The 24,261-nt window shown below is 41.6% G+C and overlaps 2 protein-coding genes across 2 annotated transcripts in view; both read right to left on the reverse strand.

Moving 5' to 3' along the window:
- Window positions 1–15,488, reverse strand: part of xpo4 (exportin 4) — a 57,342-nt gene extending 41,854 nt beyond the window's left edge. The window contains exons 1-6 of the mRNA XM_056389154.1: window positions 15,282–15,488; window positions 11,704–11,809; window positions 10,284–10,425; window positions 9,343–9,481; window positions 7,122–7,238; window positions 6,841–6,994 (exon numbers count right to left, since the gene is read on the reverse strand). Coding sequence (XP_056245129.1) covers window positions 6,841–6,994; window positions 7,122–7,238; window positions 9,343–9,481; window positions 10,284–10,425; window positions 11,704–11,809; window positions 15,282–15,371 — 748 coding nt within the window. The 5' untranslated portion in view covers window positions 15,372–15,488. The remainder of the gene's footprint in view (window positions 1–6,840; window positions 6,995–7,121; window positions 7,239–9,342; window positions 9,482–10,283; window positions 10,426–11,703; window positions 11,810–15,281) is intronic.
- Window positions 15,489–20,135: 4,647 nt separating this feature from the next.
- Window positions 20,136–24,261, reverse strand: part of lats2 (large tumor suppressor kinase 2) — a 28,858-nt gene continuing 24,732 nt past the window's right edge. Inside the window, exons 5-9 of the mRNA XM_056390237.1 lie at window positions 23,897–24,124; window positions 23,439–23,793; window positions 22,733–22,915; window positions 21,930–22,036; window positions 20,136–21,232 (exon numbers count right to left, since the gene is read on the reverse strand). Coding sequence (XP_056246212.1) covers window positions 20,684–21,232; window positions 21,930–22,036; window positions 22,733–22,915; window positions 23,439–23,793; window positions 23,897–24,124 — 1,422 coding nt within the window. The 3' untranslated portion in view covers window positions 20,136–20,683. The remainder of the gene's footprint in view (window positions 21,233–21,929; window positions 22,037–22,732; window positions 22,916–23,438; window positions 23,794–23,896; window positions 24,125–24,261) is intronic.

A 24,261-nucleotide genomic window follows, 5' to 3' on the forward strand; every position in this document is an offset into this window, starting at 1 on the left:
ACACAACCACTGACCACAAGAGTTTTAAATCAAACACAAGTGAAGAGATTCACACATCCCGTGTTCTCACATGCTGCTGCCAAATTTGCAGGCGCACAGACACATAAACACACACTGTAGTGCCTTGATTAACACCAGCCACCAGTCAAATGCCAATAAAACTGCTGCTGGTAGGTTGGTCTGATCCTGATCCAGTCACTTTGGCAGAGAAGCAAACGGCATTTCAAGTTTAATTTCCGGCTCCGCTTCTATTTATGATGAGTTGACCAAAGCAAGACTCCACATCTTCAGTGACAGACACTTAAGACATCCAGTATTTACAGTTTTTGCATGTGAACCTTAGCCCAGGTAGTTTGCACGGACACACAGCTTTCCGCTTCAAAAGCATGAGGGAACATAGCTGCAATAAAAAGCCACCATTCTTCCCCTCATGGGTTGTAATTCAGCATGCGTTGCTATGCATGAACTAACCACATGACTGCAAAACAGCAAACGTGGGCTGAGCCTTTTTCTGAATGTACAAGAGAAGCTGAATTATGTGGGTCATAAAACCAAAAACAAAATGTCTCAAGGCCAAACATTTTTTTATCTTGTCATTTATGTTGGGTTTTGCTCATTTTGTTAGTACAAACTAACAAAAGTGAACTATCAATAAATGAATAAATTAATACTGCTGAATTCTTGGTCAGTACCTTCACAGATTTGATTTGTGTCACAAAGGTTATATTAATTAAATTAAGAGTGTGAAGTCTCACTAGCCGTTCTGTGAGTCTGTGCTTGGGCATGCTAACGTGCTCACAATGATGTGTAGGTAAACATGCTTATGGTTAGCGGGTGTAATGTTTACCATGTTCACCATCTTAGCGTAGCATGTTAGCATGCCAACATCTCCTTACTAGCACTTAACATTAAGTACAGCTGAGACTAACAGGAATGTTGTTAGTTCTGCAGATATTTAAGAATCAACCAAAGTATTGCATAAACGTTGACCTGACGATGGCATGAGATGAAAGTCAGGGGCAAAGGAGATCAATAACAAAAGTGATTAAAATTCATCCTCTGAGCATCATGAATGTCAGCACTGAAGTTCACAGCACTCTGTCAAGATATTTCACAAAAACTAAAACATGTCAACCTCATGGTGACGATAAAGTAAACATCGGGAGATCACCAAAGTCAGGAGGATTGAATGTCTGAACCGATCCACGGCAAGCCATCATGGTTTTTCAGATATTTCAATCTGGAACAAAGTGGTGGATCGGATAACCAATAGACGTTCACTGCCATCTCCGGAGCCCCAGCACGGCCAAGAGGAATCAGACCGGTGTGTTTGCATGTTTTAATTCCTTAACTGCATGGTTTATTTTACGGGGACTATGTGCAACATTCAGACAACTGAACTGCGTGCTTCCACTCCATAGGCAGACACAAGAGAGCATCCAGGGCATCAGCTAAAACAGTGATGAGACCTACGCAAGACTGAACGTGATTGACCGGGCATCATGTTGATAGATGAGGTAACTGAAGTTACACTGTTATTATCGTTTGACTGTAAACTATATTTGACTCTCCAGTGCTGGCACAGCCCTAAAGTGTGGAGTTAGGTCTGGCTGCACAAGACTGTAGTTGAGAGGCTCAGCAGTGTCAGCATAGCTACATTTGATGGATGAAATACTATTGGTTAATGAAACTAGACAGAATATTATAAATGAGATGTGTTGCAATGAGAGTTTCCAATTAGCAAATCCTTGAAACAGTTAGCTGTTCGTTTCTTTTTTAATCTGTGGGTACGTATAAAGTTTTAGTTTTTCTTCCCTTCCTGGACTTTTTTCTCGTTTTTGGTCTTTTACCTTTCTCCTTTCCCTCTCATACATAGAGGAAAGTTCAAAAACTATATATTTAATACCAGTAGACGCCAGGAACAGTCAAAGCAAGGTTTGCAAATGGTTGACTGTTGCAAAGTTTGTGTGATTTGTAATGAATGGGCTCAATCAAATCTAACTCCACTTCACATTTCACATTCCCAGCTCCGCTTTCATCAGCAATTTGCAGACGTCTTGCAAAACACTTCACAGATCAATCCGACAGTATTATCATGACCACCTTAAATAGCCAACAATCAGGCTATCTCAGCAATCTGGACATTTTGCAGGCCCGAGCGACCTTCATGCTCGAGGATCGTGGATTAGCGAGCTTCTCCTGTATCCTCTATTCATTATGGTTGATCCTCACCGAGGATGGACCCGCTGCACAGGAAGACTGGCTGAGCGTCTGCCAGCGGCCGTGCGAAGAGCGCGGCGCTATGCTAAGGCGCATGGTAGGGTTTAACTGATATATCCTGCCTTAAGTCTCGCCTGCAGCCTCGCCATGTGAAATAACAGTCCAGGAATACCTCCTCAATGACCCACCCCCTCCCTTTCCTTCCCCATTTCCTTCTACTGTTTGGCCCCCCATCTGTTTAGACAGCAGTTGTCATTAATTCTGACTCCACTGAGCTAAAGCAATAATATATCAGATATGCTGCTTCGTTCAACAGCAGCTTGTTTCTTCTGAATCTGAAAGCAATAATTTATGGATGAAGGTGGCAAGTTTGTTGTGTGTTAATTTTATCAACAAATGCAAAGTTTGTCAAGAGTTATAAGAAGTGAAATAATACGACACGATAATAAGACATCTAGGAGAAGAAAGGAATAGTTTTTGCAAATATCTGACTAATTTGCTGCCTTCACTTAAAATAACCTTTTTTTTTTTGTCTTGTTCTTTGTTGCTAAGTGCTCGTTGCTGTGGTGTTTTAACATTCACTGTACTGAAATAAAATTAAATCCTGTTAGTCACTAAACGGCTCAGAACTGATACATTTAAATCTGCAAAGCTATACAGTAGTAAAAATGTACACACAAATACAGAATTTGTCACGGAGGACTAATTTAAATTTAATTTCAGAAGATACACGCATCAGCTGAACGTCCATCAGCGTATTAACCATGTGTATATACCCTACCACGTGTGTTTAGACAGCAGTAGTTGAAGATTCCCCCGTACAGGTCAGGGCCAAGGCAAACATCCAGCATCAGCTTACACACTCCTAATCCTAACCTTAACCTGAGGGCCAAAATGCCCATAAATTGACCTCTGAACAGCTAATGAGAATGCTGAGCCAGGCTGAGGCAAGTGTTGTACAGTGCACCGACAGTCGTCTCTTCAGCACAAGAATAACCTCTGATGAGGCGACTCGGGGGGGGGGGGGTTGACTGTTGGCTGACTGCAGAGGTCTTTGTCTTCTTTTCTTATGACAAACTATAATAGCACAAGTCAAGAAAAAAAAAAAGATAGAAACTGTGCCACAAAAGAAGAGCCGGGCAGGAACACCTTGCCTTAATGTGAAACAACTTGAGTTTAAGTGAGTTGATAGACCGTGAAATCTACATGTTCCTCTCTAGTGAAGAAAAGAACAGATGGGAGAAAATGGAAATGAGTAATTGCTACAGAACAAAGCTCTACTTGCTTTTATAGCAACACAACTGACAGAGATGAATTTAGAGATTCCCTCGCATACCAGACACATCTAAACAACATAAAAGGATCCAAATACACTGGTTAGTGCAGGACCGCCGAGGCTGCGGGGATGGAGGGTGATCCGTCTGTCAGCTCGCACAGACATTTACAGCACCTGACTGCCGCTGCAGCCTCCAGGCCTGACCACAACCCAGGCTAGAGTCAAGCCCGGTGTGGAGTGACACGGTGTCGTACCGACGCCCGGGGAGCGTGCCTCCACCAGATGACACCAGAGCCGAAGGGCCGGGGGTTCAGACGGCGGCGAGGACAGATGACACGCATGCCGCTCGGTTTGTCTGAGGGAGGGAGGCTTTTTAAAAAAGCGTCTTTGAGGAGTGTGTGTGTGTGTGTGTGTGTGTGTGTTGGTGTGCGTGAAAGGCAGCCGCTGTCAGCCACGCAATTAAGGAGCGGCCCCTTGATACCCATACTGGCATACGTTCGCATCGCATCACACAGGCGTGTTGTGACACTTGCAGACAGGCGGCCACACTCGTTCTGTCCTCCCAGCGGTCTTCATCAATCTGTTCTCCTTTTCAACAACAGCCCAGACACTTGTAGGCTTCACACACACTCACATGCACGCAGAATTTCAAGGAGAACGCCACTTGATTTGAGAATTTATACGCTATTTCTATGGCCTAGGACTGTCCATTCAACATTTGTGAGCTCTCAACAACAGGAAACCAGAGAGCTACAGCTCTATTTGCATGCAACTAGAACCATGAGGAGATCTTATTGTATCTACAGTTTATCCAGCTGTATTTGCTTCACAGTCATTTAGATTTACTTAATGACCCTCTGAGGGTAACTTCGCACTGCAGTCAGCCACACTTAACAAATTCTTGAAGCTACCTAACCATGAAAGAAAAGTGTGATTGTATCTAATGTTATGTTTAAGTGCAAGTGTAAAATTTAGTGAAACTAAATGGCTGCATTTATCGAGGGCGATTTTACTAACCTCTTCTAGATAAGTTGAAGTTTAGTGCAGTTAGTGTAGGTGATGCTGATAAGATCTCCTATCACACTGTATGTTATTTATACATCTATATATAATATATTATATATGTATCATATCTATAAACAGATGGGTGACAAATTAAAGGAAAAACCTGAAAAATGAGTGGAGAAACAGGATAACATCGCCCCCTGTCATAAGGCATGAGGGAGTCACTGAAGGGTTTGATGAGTATGAAATGAAGTGAATCACATGCTGTGACCTTCACCAGCTCTCAACCCAGTGGAACACCTAAGGGAGGGAATATCTTTGGAAGGACGGCTGGACTCTGTATTGTGGTATTGTACATTGGTGGCATAGTACATTTTCAACTGAAAAGCCGTTTATACGCATGAATAACCCTGAGGGGAAAGTGTTGTGCTGACAGTCGTATCTTCAGCACAAGAATAACCCCTGATAAGGCGGCTGGGGGGTGGGGGGGGTCCTCAAGGTCTCGCTCTTCTTAGTACAGAAGAAGTATAAAAGTACAAGTCAAGAAAGAGACAGAAATTAAGACAACAGTGCCACAATGGTGGATTTCAGCTGGTAGGATCAATGCCAATGTGCACTGAAGCTGATCTGGTGGCCTGTCTGTGTATTGAATGGTGGTATGGTACATTTTCAACTGAAAAGCCTTTTATATGTATGAATAACCACGTGGGGAAAGTTTTGTTTTGGCTAATCCAGTGAAATAAACACGTCAGAAATCCAGGTGTTTCAGTAAATGAATGTAAAAGTCATAAGTTGGTCCTCAACTGTCCATAATGGTCTAAAACACCCCGAGATGTTTAAGGGAAAGTTGCTTTAGTACGATGTAAATAGTACAAAAACATTAACTGGTGACTTTTACATGACACTGCACTGATGGCTACATACACACACCCAACACTAAAACAAAATTAAACTCTTAAACTGTCTAAAAATTGACTGCAAGAGCTAATACACACACACACACACACACACACACACACACACACACAGGGTATAAAAGTGCATCTTTGAGCACACGCACATATTGAACTGAGCATACCAGGCATACCAAGGGGAGCCTCAACAAGCCAAGGCGGGGGGTGGCGTGCTGCTGGAATGATACGGGGATGGACACACAGACACCTCTTTGAAAGTGATACATGGCCCTGGGTGGCAGCAAGCGCCACTCCAGATCCGCTCAGACAGGCAGAGAGGATGCCAGGCTGGTTGGGACTTAAGCCGTAATGAGCCTGGAGACACACACACACACACAGACACACACACACACACACACACACACACACACACACACACACACACACACACAGACACAGACACACCAAGTGCCTAAGTTCGCTCAACAATGCGGCCAACTGCAAAGATAATATGGATGTGTGCACAAGAGATGAACTACAAAGCAAAAGTGATGGGCAGATATGCATTCCTGGGTCTCACATATTTGTAGAGCCATACATACATGCGCACACACAGACACACACACAGCATTATGGACTATACAGATCGTCTTCTTCTAACCTGACACTGTCAACTCTGCCAATTTTCCAAAGTGCGAAGGACGATCACTTCTCTTTACGTCTCATATCTTTTTTTATCACCAAACACCAATTTCACCCAAAAAACAATCATCTTCACAATTTGGGTCTTTGTTTTTGTACTTTTGTGCCATCAACATTGGTAGATGCCTTACAACCCAGGATGCTTTATAGGGCAAGAAACAACAGGTGGGATGATCAGATAAAGTATAAACAAATACAATTTTGACCATATCATCTAGAGCTTTTCACTTCAATGACCCCTAAACTGACACCAATTAGACCAAAGACCAAAATAGTCATACATCCTGTCATTGTGATAGTTATGGATGGAATTATAGTGAAAATAAATTATTCCCCTTTTTACTAAGGACCCCCAGGAACTCCATCACCCTTCTTTCAGAAAAACTGCTCTTTTTTTATAACTTAATTTTGTGTACACTATCTATCAAGATGGAGGTGTCTGGCAACAGGTTAACTTCCAAATATGTTGTTTGGTTAAAATAGTTAAACTAAGCTGATCATTAAACAGCTTTTGTTGCTTCCTCAACTGGATTCTGCAGGAAAAATGGGTGTAGCAATGTCATGGCGGCAGATGTGATATAAGGCCAGTGCACTTAATGTGTAGTAACGTGAGTAACAGGGACTGACCTGTACTTCCTCGCAGGAATTATCCAATCATGTGTCAAGATTTAGAAACTGTCACATTTATGATCCTGACCTTTCCAGGCCAGGTGTAATATCCTGCCCCTGACAAAGAAAGGATATGATTGGGTGGCAGGAAGTTCCAGCTGAGGACCTGGTTGGCCAGAGCCAGGTAGCGCTGAAAGACTGATGACATCTGGGCGTTGAGGTTCTCGCGGCGGCTGAACTCCTGCAGCACCTCCATGGTCAACATGAAGATCTGACGCAGGCCCTCCTCCTGGAAGTGAGGAAGGGATGATAGATCAGGAGAAGAAAAAATAAAAAAGAAGAAGAAGAGAACACTGTGTTCCCTTCTTTAACAGCTTCACTGTTACACAGAATAGGAGATGAGGTGGGGAACAAACCTGGAAAAGACGCTTGCAGCTGCCGTGAAACTCCATGCTGAGGCCGATGCTGCTGGTCTTACTGGAGCTGGAGAACTCGCTGAGCAGAGCGGTGAGGATGGAGCAGGCCAGTGTTTGCTGCAGCAGACAGAAGGTTGTGTGATCGCAGAGGTCAAAGGTTATACAAGATAGTCAGATAGAAGTTATTGCTGAGGTCAAACTTGAGCAAGCAGGGAGAGTGACTGTGCAAACAAACTAAGATTGTGTCCCAATCCCAGCATAAATATTAGATCTAAGTAAGTTAAATAAATAAATAAATGGTATACTATTACAGTAAACTGAAAAAAAGTAAGTCCGGAGCTTGAATTTTGAGTGTGCTGTTGACGGACACTAGTGTCCCACAATGCAATGCACAAAGGAAATGGAACAGCTGCAAAACATTAAAACAAGTGGTGGTTGGTGGTTAGACGGCTAAGAAAACAAAAAATGAAATCTCTGGGAAAACATTTTGTTTTCTCTCTGTGAAGATCACTTGGCTGTGGCAATCTGAAGTCACAGTCTGGAGTCCTACAGTGCACATACTGCGTGAGTCTATATTATTAGTATGCACATGCTAGTGTGTCTCTAGTGGAGACACCCCCACCATGTGCAAAAATATCAACTATTACAACCGACTCCTCGATAAACTGTCCGTCACTTGAACTCACTTTATAAATACGTTCATCAAGCAAAAATCTAAAAGTTGTGTTTATAATTTGAGTTTAAGTGATGAACATTGAGCAGGACTCTTTGGTTTTCTTGTCAAGTTTAGAGTTTTTTTTTCTTAAGCACCTTCCACTTATGGAGTGTAAGAACTTTTTAGATATTACAACTTGGACTAATCGATTAATCCACTGATCGTTTCAGCAATTCTTTCTTTTAATCATCAGGCAGAAGAAACCACATCAAACCTTATTTTACATACAGTTTCTAATTGTAATTTCATTTTGCCTTTCATGGTTCAGATTCTGTCGGATTCAGTCCTGTCTGGTTTTGTGCATCTGCGATTAACATTAAAGTTTCAGCACTTTCTTGTTTGGGGTTTGCTTTGGATAACAAATGAAATAGTGCCACCTACTGGACAAAGATGAGATCTCCAGTTGTTTTATAATACAGAGCAGCACGGAGACAAAGTCAAGCCAACATACTTTTACAGATGGGAGACAAATATTTTTCCCACACACAGCACATCTCACATATTCTTTCGCAATTTTTGCTTCTTGGCTTAAATCGCGTTTCCATAAAATCACTTGGACAGTTTATACAACAGCCACAAACATACTGTCATAAAAATGCACTTTGACGACATCTTATACACAAAATTAGCTTCAGTGCATGAGGGAAGAGAAAACAGCCACTTTCAAGATTTTACTTTCTTCTAACCACAGGAACACGCCTGGAGCTTCTATCCCAGCTCGGCCTTTGTGCCATTTTTTTATTTTCAGACTGAGCTCTCTGTAATCTGAGCCAGATCCAATGCAGGAAGTCTGTAACCAGGGCACAAATGTGGTCCATCAAGGCACAAACACAATAAACATGATCAAAGCTTAAACCCAGTTTTGCTAACAATGCATTCATCTAATGCTTTAAACGTGTCGGGAAACACACTCTGTTGTTTATGTTAATGTCCTCTCTGAGTGTGAGAACAGGTCTGAACACAGAGTCAAATCTCATTATCAAGCCTTATTATTTGCCTCAATCTCCAACTTTCTGATTCTAAACGTGTGGTGTTTGACACAGCGGCAATCACTGACTATTGACAGCTTAATCATTTCACTAGATAATTTATAGGAGGCAAAAGTAGAGATAGTTCACAAAATAGTTGCATGTCGTCTAGAACCATGTGCTCTCCTTTTTAGGAGGTTTTTCTGAAACACTTTAGATTAAAAAAGGAACTATTGTATTTACTCCTTTAAATTTTAAGTTTTCAGCCTAATGCCACATTTTGGAAAGCTGCCTAGAAGTCACCAGCACACACCTATTCACTGATTTAACATCAAAATGACTCACTGGAGAAACTGTAAATCCTCAAAGCCTTTTCTCTAAGTTTCACATACATCTATATAAAAAGGTGTGGAAAATATTTATATGATTTAATAATGTGTCTTGCACCATAAAATCATATTAACTCTTTAAAAAAAAAAAAAGAAAACATTATGTACTATAAAATCACTAAAAAGCGATTCAGGGACGTCTTTCTCACCACTGTGGGGTTCCCGCTGCTTATGAGCTGGCCGACCTCGTGAAAGATGCTTTTGCAGTTGATGGATTTGTCCAGAGAGCCTCTCTTCACGATGACCGCCACGGCCAGCAGGATCTGCTCACGGACATACTTCTGCAGGCTGAGGGAAACAGGGAAGCGATCGATCGTTTAATTGAAGCAGAAAAACTTACAGTGGATGCGACGGAGATCGTCTGAGGCGAACCGAACAATGACCACTGCAGAGACTGAGAACAGTAAGAAAAACGAAGTGAAAGAGGAGTTTTGTGTCCGAGGGTGCAATCACAGCTGCAGCCTGTTTTCTTTGGCGCTTAAAGCTTGTTTGCTGAAGAGAGTTTTGGTAACCAGGTCAGAGACTTCTGTGGATTACAGTCTCTGTAACCTGTGCTCTTCTTCTCTGCTGTTTACACCAGTGGACACATGAAGAAACAGCTGAATATGATCATCAGATTGAATTTTTATGAATGCTTGGCTTTCCACGTATGAGGAAGTGCAGAGTATCAGACGCCACTGTCCAACTCATTCTGCACATAAAAGCTTAGATTATTGGAAGGAAAAGGAGAAAATTCCAGGCATCTTTTTTAATTCAAACAGCATCAATATTATCTGCACAAACAAATTAACCGCTGCTCATGCATGTGATCCAACGCAGATTTACATTTTTCACATTTTCAATATCGAGCTAATTCATGTATTCAGCTCATTAAAAAGCCCATAATATATCTGTGGGATTTGAAAGGTTTGTTGATGAATATTAATAGCTCTTGAATTACTGCACAGTTTCCTCTGCTTTAAACTTATGTAACAGGAGATGAAGTCTATTTATGTTCTTGCCAATCTCACCACTCACCAATGAAAGTCAATAAAGGTCATACATACTACACAGGTTTCATCATGCCTCTCTTTATGTCTTTCTTTCTTACTTGGGTCTCTGTAAGACGTAGGTGAGAAGGAATGCCCGGAGCGACTCGATGCTGGTCTTCTCCAGCAGGATCCACTCCCGCACGACGGCCTCCATGATGGCTGTGGCTGCCTGGAACAGCACATAGTCCACCTTACTGGTCTCTGGAGACGTAAAGGGAGACAAGATAAATATATTGCAGGAGAAAAATACAGTAGGATAAAGCCAGATGTATATATTTTAAATAAAAGGCATTTAAATACTTTGTATTAACCCCAATTCCCTGATAACTAGAGTTTGGTTGTTGAGTTTAGGGATGGGAATTTTTAACCAACTGGTCATTTAAACAAGTGTTGTTCTAGTTAACATTAAAATATTAATATTAATTGACTTGTTTTGTCTGACCAACAGATATTTAGTTCACCGTCACGTGAGACAAAGGAAAGCATCAAATTCTCAAATTTGAGGAGCCGGAACCAGAGAATTATCAGGATTTTTGCTTGAAAAATGACGATAAATCAAGTATCAAAAGCAGTTTAATTTTCCAGCAATTTAAAAGCTCTATTTCTTGAGGTATTAGCTGTAACAAAATCTGCTGCTCTGTGATCTTTCCGACTGATGCTCGCAATCAAAACATAAAGCAAAAAGCTGCACCTTAGAGTTACTCTATAGATGAAGAGTATTAACTGAATTCAGCTTAAATCTGATAAGGACCGAATGTGAGTAACACAACCCAGTGAAGGATTTTATATGGTTTTAATGGTCAGAATAAGACAAGGCAATTTATTTATGTAGCACATTTCATTACATGAAAGTAACATACACTCAATTATCAGTTTATTAGGAAGACTTTGCTAAAACCAATGCAGTCTTATACACCAGTCCTGTGGTGAATGCTCCCTTCATGAAGGTTATAATATTCAGTTTTTGTTTGAACTGTTTTAGAGAGGTGTTCATTGCAGAACTGAAATGACTATGATAATCAATGAATCAGTTATGGCCATTTTTAAACATTCAAACATTTGATTGTTCCAGCTTCTCCAATGTGAGGATTTTCCACTTTGCTCTTTATTGCCAACTACACAGACAGAAACCTAAGCTCCCTTCAGATCAAATAGGAAGTATATTATGCCTGTGGGGGTGCAGGACATTAAAACAGTTTCACAGCAGAAGATTTGTGATCATGATCAGTGGCTGAAGCCCAGATTGGATGGACACACTTGAATGAAAGTGAAATGAAAACCCTTTCCTCCCTTTAAACAACAACTGTAGCTTTGCCCTGGACCATTACCCATAAGGACCAACTCTACTGCTCTCAGCTGTACAAAAAAACAGCATGTTTGTTCAGACAGTCTTTCCTGGGTAAGTAAATGTTTATAAAATACAAAAACATGTAAGTTCAAAATAAGTGATGCAGGTTCATCGATTAAGTCAATAGTTACCTAGGATGTGCTTGCAGATGGCAAAAGGGGATTTGGACTTCCTGAAGGAGAGAAATACGTGTTCAGCATGCTGCCTCTGTTCTGTGCTGACCATGGACGGCGGTGCCTGTAGGAAACAAACAAAATTAGTCATTTAAAATGAGACTTAATTTTCTGGGTGTGAGAGAAGGAGTAGCCACAGGTGGGGACCCTGCTCTGTTTCCATTGGTGGCTCGCAGTGCGCAGTAATCATTAAGTCAGTTAGAGCAAAGAGTTCATTATAAACCAATACCATAAAGGACTATTATTATGTCACACCATGATACTAATATTGTAGTCATACTTTACAAACAAAGTACAAACAGGAGAGCCAATAACAGATAACCCTCCATAATAATTAAAAAGTCATCAAGGCTCCAAATGTTCTATGATTAAAAACAAACACACACACGTTTATTGAGGAGTGTCGCCATGATACAGCTCGGCAGGAAAGTCACATTCCAGGCTTGATTGCAAAAGCAACTCTGCGGCTGAAGGCAGCAGAGGAAAGAAAGACCCTTTTATCTGAGAGCGCACGCGCACGCACACACACACACACACACACACACACTATGATGAAGTGGCAGACACACAACACACCAAGACTTATAGCAGAAATAAGGATTCTAATATTATCTACATATATATATATATATATATATATATATATAAACTGATATGCAATATTTACATTGATGACAAGACATGTTAAAGCTGCGCTGATGAATATTTTTACATTAACAGTGGAAAGAATTACTGTGTGTGATGTGAAAAGTGTTGAAACAACGAACTGATGTAGGATTATTAGCTTCTGACTTTCAGCTCATTGTTCTGATTTTTCAGTCCACAGCTTTACTGTTTTGGTTCAGTCTCATCCCCCTCATCACTGTCATTCTCAGTCACAGCAGGCAGCCGTTTTCAGCAATAACAGTGTGATAAACCCACTCTAGACCATTTGTCCAGCACCATAAAAAAACAACCACACAATGTTAACGACTAGCTGGTGAACACAGTGGATCATTTAGCAGCTCAGGAACCAGGTATTTCCTTCAAGACTTTGTTGAGACCAAAACAGAGCTAAAAGCAGAGAGTGACATTCAGCAAGTGGCCAAAAACACAACTCCAAATGAGTGTTCTGTGTCCGCTTGGTGTGTAAATCAATTGCTTGTTAACACAATTTTAATAAAAGCAAGTCTTATTACATTATAGTAAATAAATGTGGTGTGTAGCTTGTTTGTGCAGCCTTTAAGTGACAAAAGTTTACACAGAGCACATGGTTCACAATGCCAGATAATCACTGATAAACATCGACAGACTGTCCAGCTCTGAATTACATCCATTAATAAGAAATCTACAGATTAAACTGTGCTAAACAGGGAGTTATTGTCGTATCTAACAGGGCAACGATGTCCTATATAGGTTTGCTGTTAGCATGTTCGCACAATGAACTGTGGAAAAAAAACATGAAAGTCAAACTGGAACTTGAGAAGACTATTTTAAGAGAAATCTGACTTAATTATAGGCATGTAACAGTTCAATTCACAATTTGAGTATGTCTGTAGAGCAAAATTTAAAGGTTATGTTCCTGACAATGTGCTGACATTTGCACTTTCAATGTATTGATTAATATTCAACTTTCTTGGGTCTAGAAACAGAGCGGTAAAGACGCATAAAATATAACCGCAGCATCCATCGACAGATTCTAGCTGTAACCCTTTGTTGCAAACCATCCTCCTCTTTTTCCCCTCATTTCCTGTCCATCTCTTTACCATCAGTCTGATGAAGGCAAAAATGTAAAAAAAAACAAAACAAATAAATAAATATATATATATATATAAACACGAGGGAAAAAAAAGTAAAAGAACAACATCTGAGATGTTTAATCTGAGCCATTTTGATGACAGAGTAATAACAATAATAAAAAAAATAATAACAGAAAAATAAACACTAGCATTTCTAACTCTGCAATGAATGATACATATGGGACAATTGGTAATCTTAAATGTGCAACTCAGGCTGTGACACGACTGATCTAAACATGTGCAGGGTGTTTGTTATTTATAATGGCTCGTGAGCTGCTTTCATGTGTTGTTTTGTGCGCGCATGCACAATTATTGTGTGTGTGGATTTGGTGTCGGATTAGGAGCTCTCTATGACCGGCTACTGTAACACACCACCTGCTAGCCATTCAGTTCAGCAGCCTCACCAGCATGGAGTAAAGACTTTAAAGCATTTTCCAATCACAAAACTCAAATTTCTCACAGGTGACCACTGATTAAGATTCAAATTTCTGGTGTGTGTTTGTGACCAAGTTGCAAAGACGTATATAATATAAAATATTCTGTGTCTGTGGTCTGATTGCAGCTGGGACGCTTTGTTGCAAGTTATCACCCCTCTTTCTCCACTCATTTTCTGTCTGTCTACATACTATCAACTGTCTGATAAAGGCAAAAAAACGTATTACAGAAAAAGAAAAAAAGAGTAAGAGTGCAACATCTAAAGTTTAGATTCATAATGAAACAGAGCTTAGCCGGAGCTCTTTCATGTGGCCTCTCAGCAGCACCATTGATAAGAAATCAAAACTACATTATCATATAATAAAATCAACAGATATGCGATACTGACAACCACAGTATTGTCCTATTCAACTGACTGATTTTATATCACATGAAGAGCTCTGTACCAAACACCCTGGTTAATCTAGACACTAAGATATACAGCTATGAAGTCATTGTAGATAAAACAAGAAATTCATAAGACACCTGCTGACTAACATGTGGAGGTAAAGCTCTTGTATGGCTGCTGGTGTTCACGTGAAGCAACTACTCTACCAAAACAGGCACATGTCTCAGTCAGTATCACGTTGAAGCAGAGCAACAAGGTGCGTTCAGATTTAAAGCCAATAAATGGTAAAAGCAAAATGGCAGAGAAGCAAGACCAGGCTCTAGCTAGCTAACACATCCAACACACACGGACCCAGTCATGACATGCACATGGTTAGCCACTTGCTCCTAGCTGGTGTGTTCATTTGTTCCAATGGAGACTGGAGGGTGCACAGGGGTGGAGGAAGAAGGAAGGAGGGAGGGAGAGGGGAGGAGGGGGCAAACACTTGATGGAAACGTGTGTTTTTAGGGAGGTAGAGAGGATGAGCTAAAGCTAAAGCTCGAGATGGTCCAACTGTATGTAGGGAGTACAGTACAACTTGATGTAACGTTAACAGCTGAAAAGGGCGAAGTTTCTGGAAACCTGAGCCACATTGGAAAGTGTCCAAACGTGGAGTAATATTTTAGGGTGGAGGTGGTCTATGAGAAGAAGAGGGTAAACGAAGAAAGAGGGGGAAATGTTACGATTAAGAGCAGATTTTTGCGGGATTTTTTTTTTTGCGCCACGCATCGTTTCTCCGGTTTAAAAAAAAAAAAGAAGCTGAACACATTTAACAACAAAATCCGAGAAGAAACAAACAGCAGCGGGAGTCACCAACCGCCAAACTCCACCCGAGACAAAGTTAAGACACATGTACTTTCTCCACAGAGGCTTTAAAGTAACGCTGAATTTCTCACCATTAAAACTTTGGCAGCGCTTTCCAGCTGTGTGATCACTTCTGATGCACCGACCGCCGCCATCATCGTCCCTCTCCAATGACGCGCCATGCGCTCTGCATTGTGGGATTACAGCGATGGTACCCGGCAGGGTTGAAACCGGTTGAAACCGTCATCCTCAGCGCGCGCGCGCGGAGGCGACGGGTACTGCAACCGCCGCGCGAGGTTTCCAGTGCTACACAGCTTTAGCTAAACATTAAAACTATTAAAGGAAAAACTTTAGAAACCAATGTAACCCTGTCTGTTTGAGCGTTTAACTGTAACTGTGCAAGAGGTTTTTGCCTGTAAATTTGAAAAACATATTATGTATGAAATGATTTGTTTTTGTTTGAAAGTTATACTGCTCTGTCAAAACCAACGCACAGAATGACCACACAGATAATAATCACAAAGAGAGAGAAAACGACCACAGAGACACCAAATGAGTACTGAGAGACAGAACAGCCCCCCAAAAAAAACTACCACAGAGACTCAGAAATGACTACAAAAAATGTAAATTGACACAAAAGAACCACAAAGAGACTCAGAACGATGCACAATGACCACAGGAACAAAAATTATAAACAGGAGACGACTACAAAGAGACATAAAACAACCACAAAGACAAAGAATGACTATAAAGACACACAACATGGCTATGAAGAGAAAGTGTCAGTTTAAGTTGTTTTGTGGTTCTGTGCTGGAGGGGTGGGTGGCCTGTCTTTGCCCAGGGGTCCATTTTCTCATAATTCATGCATTAATGTTTATGTCAGAGAAGTACAAAAGAATAAAACAAACTACAGAGCAGTAGTGAAAAGTAACTATCCATTTATTACAAGTATAATATTGAAATTCTTGTATTTCCTTTAAAGGTTATTATAAAAATGTTTTATTCTTATTTTCCTTGTCAGTATTTGACTGCAGATTAAGATTTTACATGCAACAGTTCATGCAAATGTGATGCATTTGAATAAACTACCCAGCTATATAATAGTCTAGTTAAAAAAAAATTCTAACTCTTCAACCAACTGCAGCAGTAAAATGTTGATAATTTATAAATCATGTTGTGGTTTGCTCAGTGTTCTTCAGATACATTTTTGTGAATTTGAAGTTCAAGATTTACTAACTTTTGAGTTCATGTTTCCATCAAGAAAAGCACAAATTCTTTGAACTGATAAGTATTGGTATAAGTTATTATGCAAGGATGACAGTCAACAGAAATGTAATCCTTCCTTGTATAATATATTTAATTTACATGGTATACAACTGATTGCTGCCCATGATCCCAATTTTATTAGATTAAAAATCAAATTCAATATGTGATCTAACTCCCAAACTATCACAGGCCTAAAATAACATTTAAAAATGATAACAAAGCTTTTGTGTCACCTTCTATTCACACATTAAATGCGATGAAATAAAGCACAAGTCCAAGTTGGTTAATTTAATTTATACATACATTTTACACACAAGGATTGTAAAGGATTTTTACAAATTCTCAGTTCATACATAAATGTAAAAAAAGAGATGGCTGTCCACATTACATCATCTATAATACTGTGTAGACAAGGGGGTTTGAACATTAGCACAAGGGAAATTGAAAAAAGGGGAAAAAAAGATACAAAAAATATGTATATCTGTATAAATATAAATTCAAGAGTAACAGAATTGTATCATACATTAAGAAGCATCGAAGACGAACGGAGGCTCCTTAGAGTAAAAATACAAAATGAAAAGGATACACAAGGAAGTCTTGTGAAGAAATCAGATCAAGTCAGTCAAAGATTGTCGGTCATCATTGTCTAACCTTGGAAACAGAAAACAAAAACAAAACCTCACACACTCTGTGACACTCACACACTCTGCAGAGAGTCGCAGCTCTCGGTATAAAGCTATTTGTCATGCAGCACTCCGTCCTGGTCGATGTGGATTGACAACGCAGTCAATGTGAGGTTTAGAGAAGTGGAAGGACGCCTGGGTAGACGTCTGGACCGGCTGACAGAACAACTGGATGGGGAAGAGTGAAAGAGCAACGCCTGTCTGCTTTACTAAAAGCAATGACGGTGCCCTTGAGCAAGGCACCTCATCCATGATGCATCCTGTGGTGCTGCTCTGCAGAAGACCACAGGCAGCACTGGCTGTGTTTACATACAGGATACTGGCTTTAGTGTAGTTTAAGCCACAACCAAACATGTTCACGACAAAGAGCAAAAAAAAATATTGTGATTGCACTGAGGTTTTTTTGTGTATTTATGCAACAAATCTGTGATATGAAATTAAATTTGTGAACAACCCACTCCAAATTACACCAGTTGGAACATTGTACAGCGGTGACACCCCTGTTTCCCTTTCCTAAAACAAAACATTGCAACCAGAAATACACTGAGTTACAGAAATATGGCGTCTTTGAAGAGAAAAAGCCACATTCGATTTAAACATTTCATCTGTCTTTGATTGCAGGAGTTGTAATTTATTGTCCCACACACTTTCCCTAAAACTCTGCCTTATCTAATTCTACTTACTGTCAGTTACCGGCTAGAATAAGAACAATAATGTCGGTGCGTGACAACAAAGCCAGTATGAATGTGAAACAGAGCGTGCTCTGTCAGTTTCCCCACATCGAGAGTAATAACAGATAAAAGGAGGTCTGTGAAGAAGAGATGATAAGAAGAAGGTCATCTTTTAAGATTGTGCTGCTCATTGTAGAACACAAGGCACATTTACAGAAAAAAAAAACTTTCAATACATTGTCAAGCAAAATAATAATAATAATAATAATATCAAAAAAAAAAAAAAAATTCTGTAACAAATCTTATCCACACATTTTTTCACCACTCTGCCAGTTATGCATCAGAGAATCACTTTAAAAAGTTCTGACTTCTTCAGCATTCCCAGTCATTTAGTCAACTTCACAATACTGTTGGAACAGTTGGGTATTAATTATCAACCAAACAGCTCAGTTCAAAGAGAGCGGTTACCGTTTACTGATTGTCAATAAGCATGAAGGTACTGGATGATAAGTGTCACCAACACAGAACATGGCACAGGTCTGTAATAAAAGTACAGAGTTAAACAACACTCAAACTTGTGGTCATTTCGGATAAATAAAGAAAATGTACCAAACACTAACTCTTTGTTGAAGTTTAACCGTTTGTTTGTAAAACAGAGAAAGCTATTCATTCTTATTTTCCAATTACATTTCCTGAAGCTCACCTGCCTCACTCCTCCTCTTCCTCTCACTTTGATCTACTCTGTTCCATCTCTCTCTGAAACCAGAAACCTCTACACCCTCCCCTCCTGCGTTCAGGACCAGCCCGGCTGCAGGAGGCGAAGAGTCTACCAACAATGTTCTGCAAACACTGATCATCATCATCATCATCATTATCATCATCATCATCACCACTGACGTCGCCTCTGTCATCGAGCGGCGACGCACACCCCAACACTCAATTAGAAAGGCACATAGCTCATTACTTTCAAAACCCAGGCACACTTGGCAACGAAGCCAACACTTCTTTAAAAGAAAACAGGTACACATGTAATAACAATTATAATAATAATGTAAATAATATTAACCACAATAATAAGCAGCATGATGTAACTGAAAAAGAAAATATATATATAAACCAATATATTTGTACATTTCAGTACTAAAAGTTCAAAAAGGATATTAAGTGTTTAGAAAACTATATATAATGTAATTTTTTTGTATTGCACATAGTCATACTATCACATGTTTGGCTGCTGTAAGAACATGTTGCTTTGTGTTTGTTTTTGTGACTGCCTCCAGAGGACAGAGGAGGCTGGTTAAGTTAAACTGTGGGACTGATCTTAAAAAAAAAATTAAATGAGTGTGTGCATGCGTGTGCATGCGTGTGTGTGTGTGTGTGTGTGTGTGTGTGTGCTAGAGCTTTGATTTTCAGTCAGAAAACAGCTCAGCCCCCACCCGACCTGACGGGCTCAGGCCTGTTTCTGTTATTATATTCATCAGTTCTTTCCCTAAAACAAAGCATGAGAAACTATGTGTTGTGCCCCCCCGCCCCCAAAAGAAACAACAAAAAAACAATAAGTATCATTTTAACAACAATATTTTTCATCTGATCCAACTTTTCTTGTAATTTATGAGCAGAAATTCACTGCATGTGAGGCTTATAGTGAAAGTTCCTGGTTTTAATAAGTGGTTCAGTCTTGGATCGAACTAAAACAAAATCAGCTCAAACCAAACTCACACACACATGATCTGCGCGCCTGTGCAGGTTAAGGATTTTGTTGGAGGTGGCTTTTGAAATGGTCAGTCAGGATACAGGATCAGTAACAGGAAGCATTTCATAAAGACAAGGATATTTGTAACCTCCGAGGGAAGAAGTATCGGGCTCCGTCTAAATGACAAAACATTACACCGAACTCGAGTTGGCACAAAACGAGGCAGCTGTGGATGGAAAAGATACATTTCTAATTTTTAATTTGATCTGTTGCAGAAATTAGAAATATAGAAATTTTGAAAACTGGATGCTGCCAAAAGGGACACGTTTTGTCTCACACCGAAAACAACTATTTCTCTGTGAGAATTTGTTCGTCCGTCTGCTCTGAGACACTGAAATCTACCTGTGAGAGACCCACACCTATTTCACCCTTTGTAACCAAGCACAAGCTGTACTGAATAAGTGTGTGTGTGTGTGTGTGTGTGTGTGTGTGTGTGTGTGTGTGTGTGTGTGTGTGCATGTGCATGCATGTGTCTTTGTAGCTTATTTTGCAGCAGCTGTGAAAGAGGCGTGTTGCTAGCCCCCCACCCCGCCCCTTACCCCGACCCCTACCCCACCCCTACCCCCCGTGCGATCAATGAGTAAACTGGTTCCACTCTTCACATTGCTGTGTCCAATATTTGAGTGTAAAGCAGCTCAGGTAGAACAGGAAGTCGCTCCTGTGTCACACAATCACCGTCGAGGTGTTTCAGTCGTCCGTAAGACCAAGGGTGGAAGGAATGGGACAAGAAACCGCTGGAGGAACCAGAAGCAGTCCTCGAATTAGAACCATTAGATCCAGACATCCTTACATTCCCAAGGATATTAACTATCTCCTCTCAACCTGAACAGTTTCTGAGTCTCGCTCTGCTGAACGCAGACGCTTCACCCTTGGTGCAGTCAGTCACATTTAGAATGTTGTTTCTTGGTCCCGGATCAGGGGAGTTTCGTGTTTGAAGTCGCCGTGGACGCACTACAGATTCCACAAGGTGGCGATGTTCGTCAATCCTGCTCCTGCAGCTTTAACAATCACACATGCCAGATATGCATTAACACACACAGACACATACAGAGAAGAAGAGCCGTGGTAGGTGGGAGGGGTCGAGACGCACGCTGCTCAGGAAGGAGTATCAGTCTGCAGCTCTAGACGTACACCGGCTCACCCTGCTCTCCCTCCTCTTCATCATCCTCTTCCTCCTCCTCCTCCTCTTCTTGTTCCTCCTCCTCCTCCGGGCCCATGCCGCCGGCTCCGGTGATGCTTAGCGGCGCCTCGCTGGCCTCGAGCGGTTTAGGGTAGCGGAAGGGGCAGCCGTTGTCGTCGAAGAACCTGCGGAAGGTGAACTCGTAGAAGGCGTGCTCCGGGTGCTTCCCATGCGGGGAACAGAGCGTGTCCAAAGCACGGGTGCTGTCCCCGCTGTCACTCCACGCCCCGGGACCGCCCTCCTCCTCCACGGGGTCAAAGTTGGACGTGTCCATTGGGTGGGCGATCTTGGGCCGGTAGGGCGCCGGTTGCTGCCGTAGATTGCTGGAGAAGTCCGTCTGGGTGAAGAAGGGGTGGGCTTTGATCTCGCCGGCACCGTTGGCGCCCAGCCGCTCCTCTGCGGAACAGCAGAGGCGACCGATGATATCGACAGACTCGGGGCTCAGTTTGACCTGGGCGGGCACCTGCAGTGTGCTCTCCCAGTTAATGACCTGTGGAGGGGGGGGGACGACATCATACGTGAGGTTACCACAGCAACATAGACACTGAGATTCAAAGTTCCCTCTTGAACCTGGAAACACAAGTTGACTCATGCACCACAAGGTCCAATCAGCTGCCGTTCTGGAACTTTCAAACGTATCAGATGATCTTCCTCGACAGATGGAGTTACCCAGTTGTCATGCAAGTGTAGATATGGTATGTAGCTACAACTGTATCTGATGAGGAAGGTCATGTGATACGCCCGAAAGGTTCAGAGCAGCTATTGAATAGACCTTGCAGTAAGACCGTTTTTTCAACTGGGCAAACTCCATCTGCTGAGGAAGACTTCGAGATGCGATCGAAAGCTCCAGAACAGCTATGGAGCGAAAATGTTTTTGTCGACTGCAATTTTGACTCTTAGTCCAAAAACGGCTTGTGATTCCAAACCTATCTGTACGTCTGGATACTTAATGATATGACTGAACTGACCCTTTAACAAAGGTCATGTGGACTCAGTAGTGGCTCATTTATTGGACATACTTTTGGTAACCTGTCATCTAGTTTTATCCACCTTTGTTGGTCATACAAGTTTGAATTTAAGTCCAGCAGGAGGGCAGATATAATGTGGCCGATATTCAATTCCTTCACATGATTTGAATTTCCAAATCTAAGTGGGGGGTGGGGGGGATATTTTTCTTCTTCACTGACCTTAATCTGAGTCTCGGTGGGTGTGGGAGCCAGGAAGGGCGGCTGTCCCACCAGCATCTCAAACAGGATTACTCCCACGCTCCACCAGTCACACAGCTGGGTGTAACCTGCACACAAGGCAAGAATATCAGATTAATCTATAAGTGCTCTCACTTGAGAGACAATCATGGAGCACAATCCACCACTGTGTTCAGCCAAAACACAAAACCTCAAAAACATCATAGTTATTGTTTCATTTTAAATTCAGCAAGCCGAACACAGAGCCAACACATCGAAAAACATGTCAGTGTCCAAGTATTTAACAACTCTACTGCATATGCAGAAATTCTAAGGTAATAATATGATTTTTGATTTCACATTCCTTATGATGGTAAACGTTTAATTTTCATAATCCAAGAATTAAAACTTGCTCTTACGTTGTGCAGGATAAATGTAAATAAACTAAATGTCTAAAATGAAAACGTATAATTGGCTCAGAGACACTTTTGCCACAAAGGATCTGAAATTAAAGGAATTTTAACCTTGTTTTTCTTTACTTTGAAAGTATCAACAGGCAAATGCAAAGACAATACAAATTTGTATTTGGTTAATGAATCAGTTAATGTTGAATTCTTCAGCCTCAGATTCATTTTAGCTGTCGTTTTCCAGCCGCCACATGTGCTCTCTTTCCATCAATGAGCTAAGCAAAACAATGACTCCATGTGAAACTGACTCCTCACAAAGTAGCAATGTTTTAACCCTTTTTATCTACGTGATTAAATAACCAGATAAATAAAAATATTATCCATGGTATTGTCCCCCACCTTTGCGCAGCAGAACCTCAGGTGCAATGTAGTTCGGTGTTCCCACCAAGGAGTGAGCCAGGCAGCGCTGGTGCTGCCGGTTGGCGCGCTGCTCCAGTGTCATCAGCCGATCGCCACAGCGACAGTTGGACACGTCGTCCCAGAAGTCACTGGGCTCCATGCTGTCCTGTCTGACGTGACTTCCTGTAGGCAGAAGAAGAGGAACTATGTTGTTGAAATCCACACAGAAAACACACGACACGTTGCCTGGATTAGCTGGATGGGAACACTCTGAACAATTAGCAGCTTTTCTGACGTGCAAAAGAAAAACTGTGTCTGACAAGGCAACGGCACGCTCAGTGAATTTTGCCTTATTTTACCATAATTATGCAGATGGTACACAGATTTATATAACAATATAAGCACTTTGTATTGCTTTGTTATTGAAAAGGGGCAATACAAATAAGCTCAGTCAACAAAATCGAAGCCTAAGATTTAGGATCAGAGAAAAGAAATGGGACTTATATGAACTGTGATTCTCCATTAGAAAGTAGCGAGAGTAGGATCTAGTTAATCTGTGAATATCCCTTTTATTAGTATATTGCATTATACAGTCAATTATAACATGTGGTCAGTTAGATCCTGTCTGTACGTGCATGTGTTTGTTAAGATATTTCAGCCATGTAGCATGAGAGGAGCATTAAACCATCGTCTTAAACCGCCTCACCTTTCTGGTAGTATTTGGAGTTGTGCGTCCAGCGGAAGCCCGTGCACAGACCAAAGTCTGTCAGCTTGATGTGTCCGTCCAGGTCGATGAGGATGTTGTCCGGCTTGATGTCGCGGTGGATGAAGCCCATCTTGTGGACGCTCTCGATGGCCAGCGTCAACTCCGCCACGTAGAAGCGCGCCAGGGGCTCGGGGAAGACGCCCATTCGGATGAGCAGGCTCATCATGTCTCCTCCGGGGATGTAGTCCATGACGAAGTAGAGGCTGTCGCGGTCCTGAAAGGAGTAGTAGAGGCGCACCACCCACTCGTTGTCCGCCTCCGCCAGGATGTCACGCTCCGCTTTCACGTGGGCCACCTGCACCAACGAACGTGCTCGTTTGAACTCGTTTGCATAACTCAGGACATCTTCAACAAGGTGACACTGTGTTACTACATTCATTCAAAACGTATTAACTCACCTGGTTGCGGTTGAGGACATCTTTCTTGCGAAGTGTTTTCATGGCATACAGTGCGCAGGTGTCCACTTTACGCGTGAGACACACTTCGCCGAAGGCACCTATGCCCAGAGTCTTGATTTTCACAAACATAGACTTGTCCATTTTAGCGCGGCGTAGCCTGTTGTAGTTGGACTCTTTCTGGTTCAGCATCTTCCTCATCTGTTCCTGCTCCGCTTCCGACAGACCGGCCTGAGGGAGAGAGGAGACAGAGGGCGAGCATGAGAGTTAATTTCTCATCTGTGATTAGCAATGACCCAGGAATGCGACGAGAGCTGCAACCCGGCGCCCTGACCTCTGTTGTCAAATTTAACTAATTCTGTTATTTA

The sequence above is a fragment of the Seriola aureovittata genome, chromosome 11 (genome assembly GCF_021018895.1).
Source record: "Seriola aureovittata isolate HTS-2021-v1 ecotype China chromosome 11, ASM2101889v1, whole genome shotgun sequence".
NCBI classification, from domain to species: Eukaryota; Metazoa; Chordata; class Actinopteri; order Carangiformes; family Carangidae; genus Seriola; species Seriola aureovittata.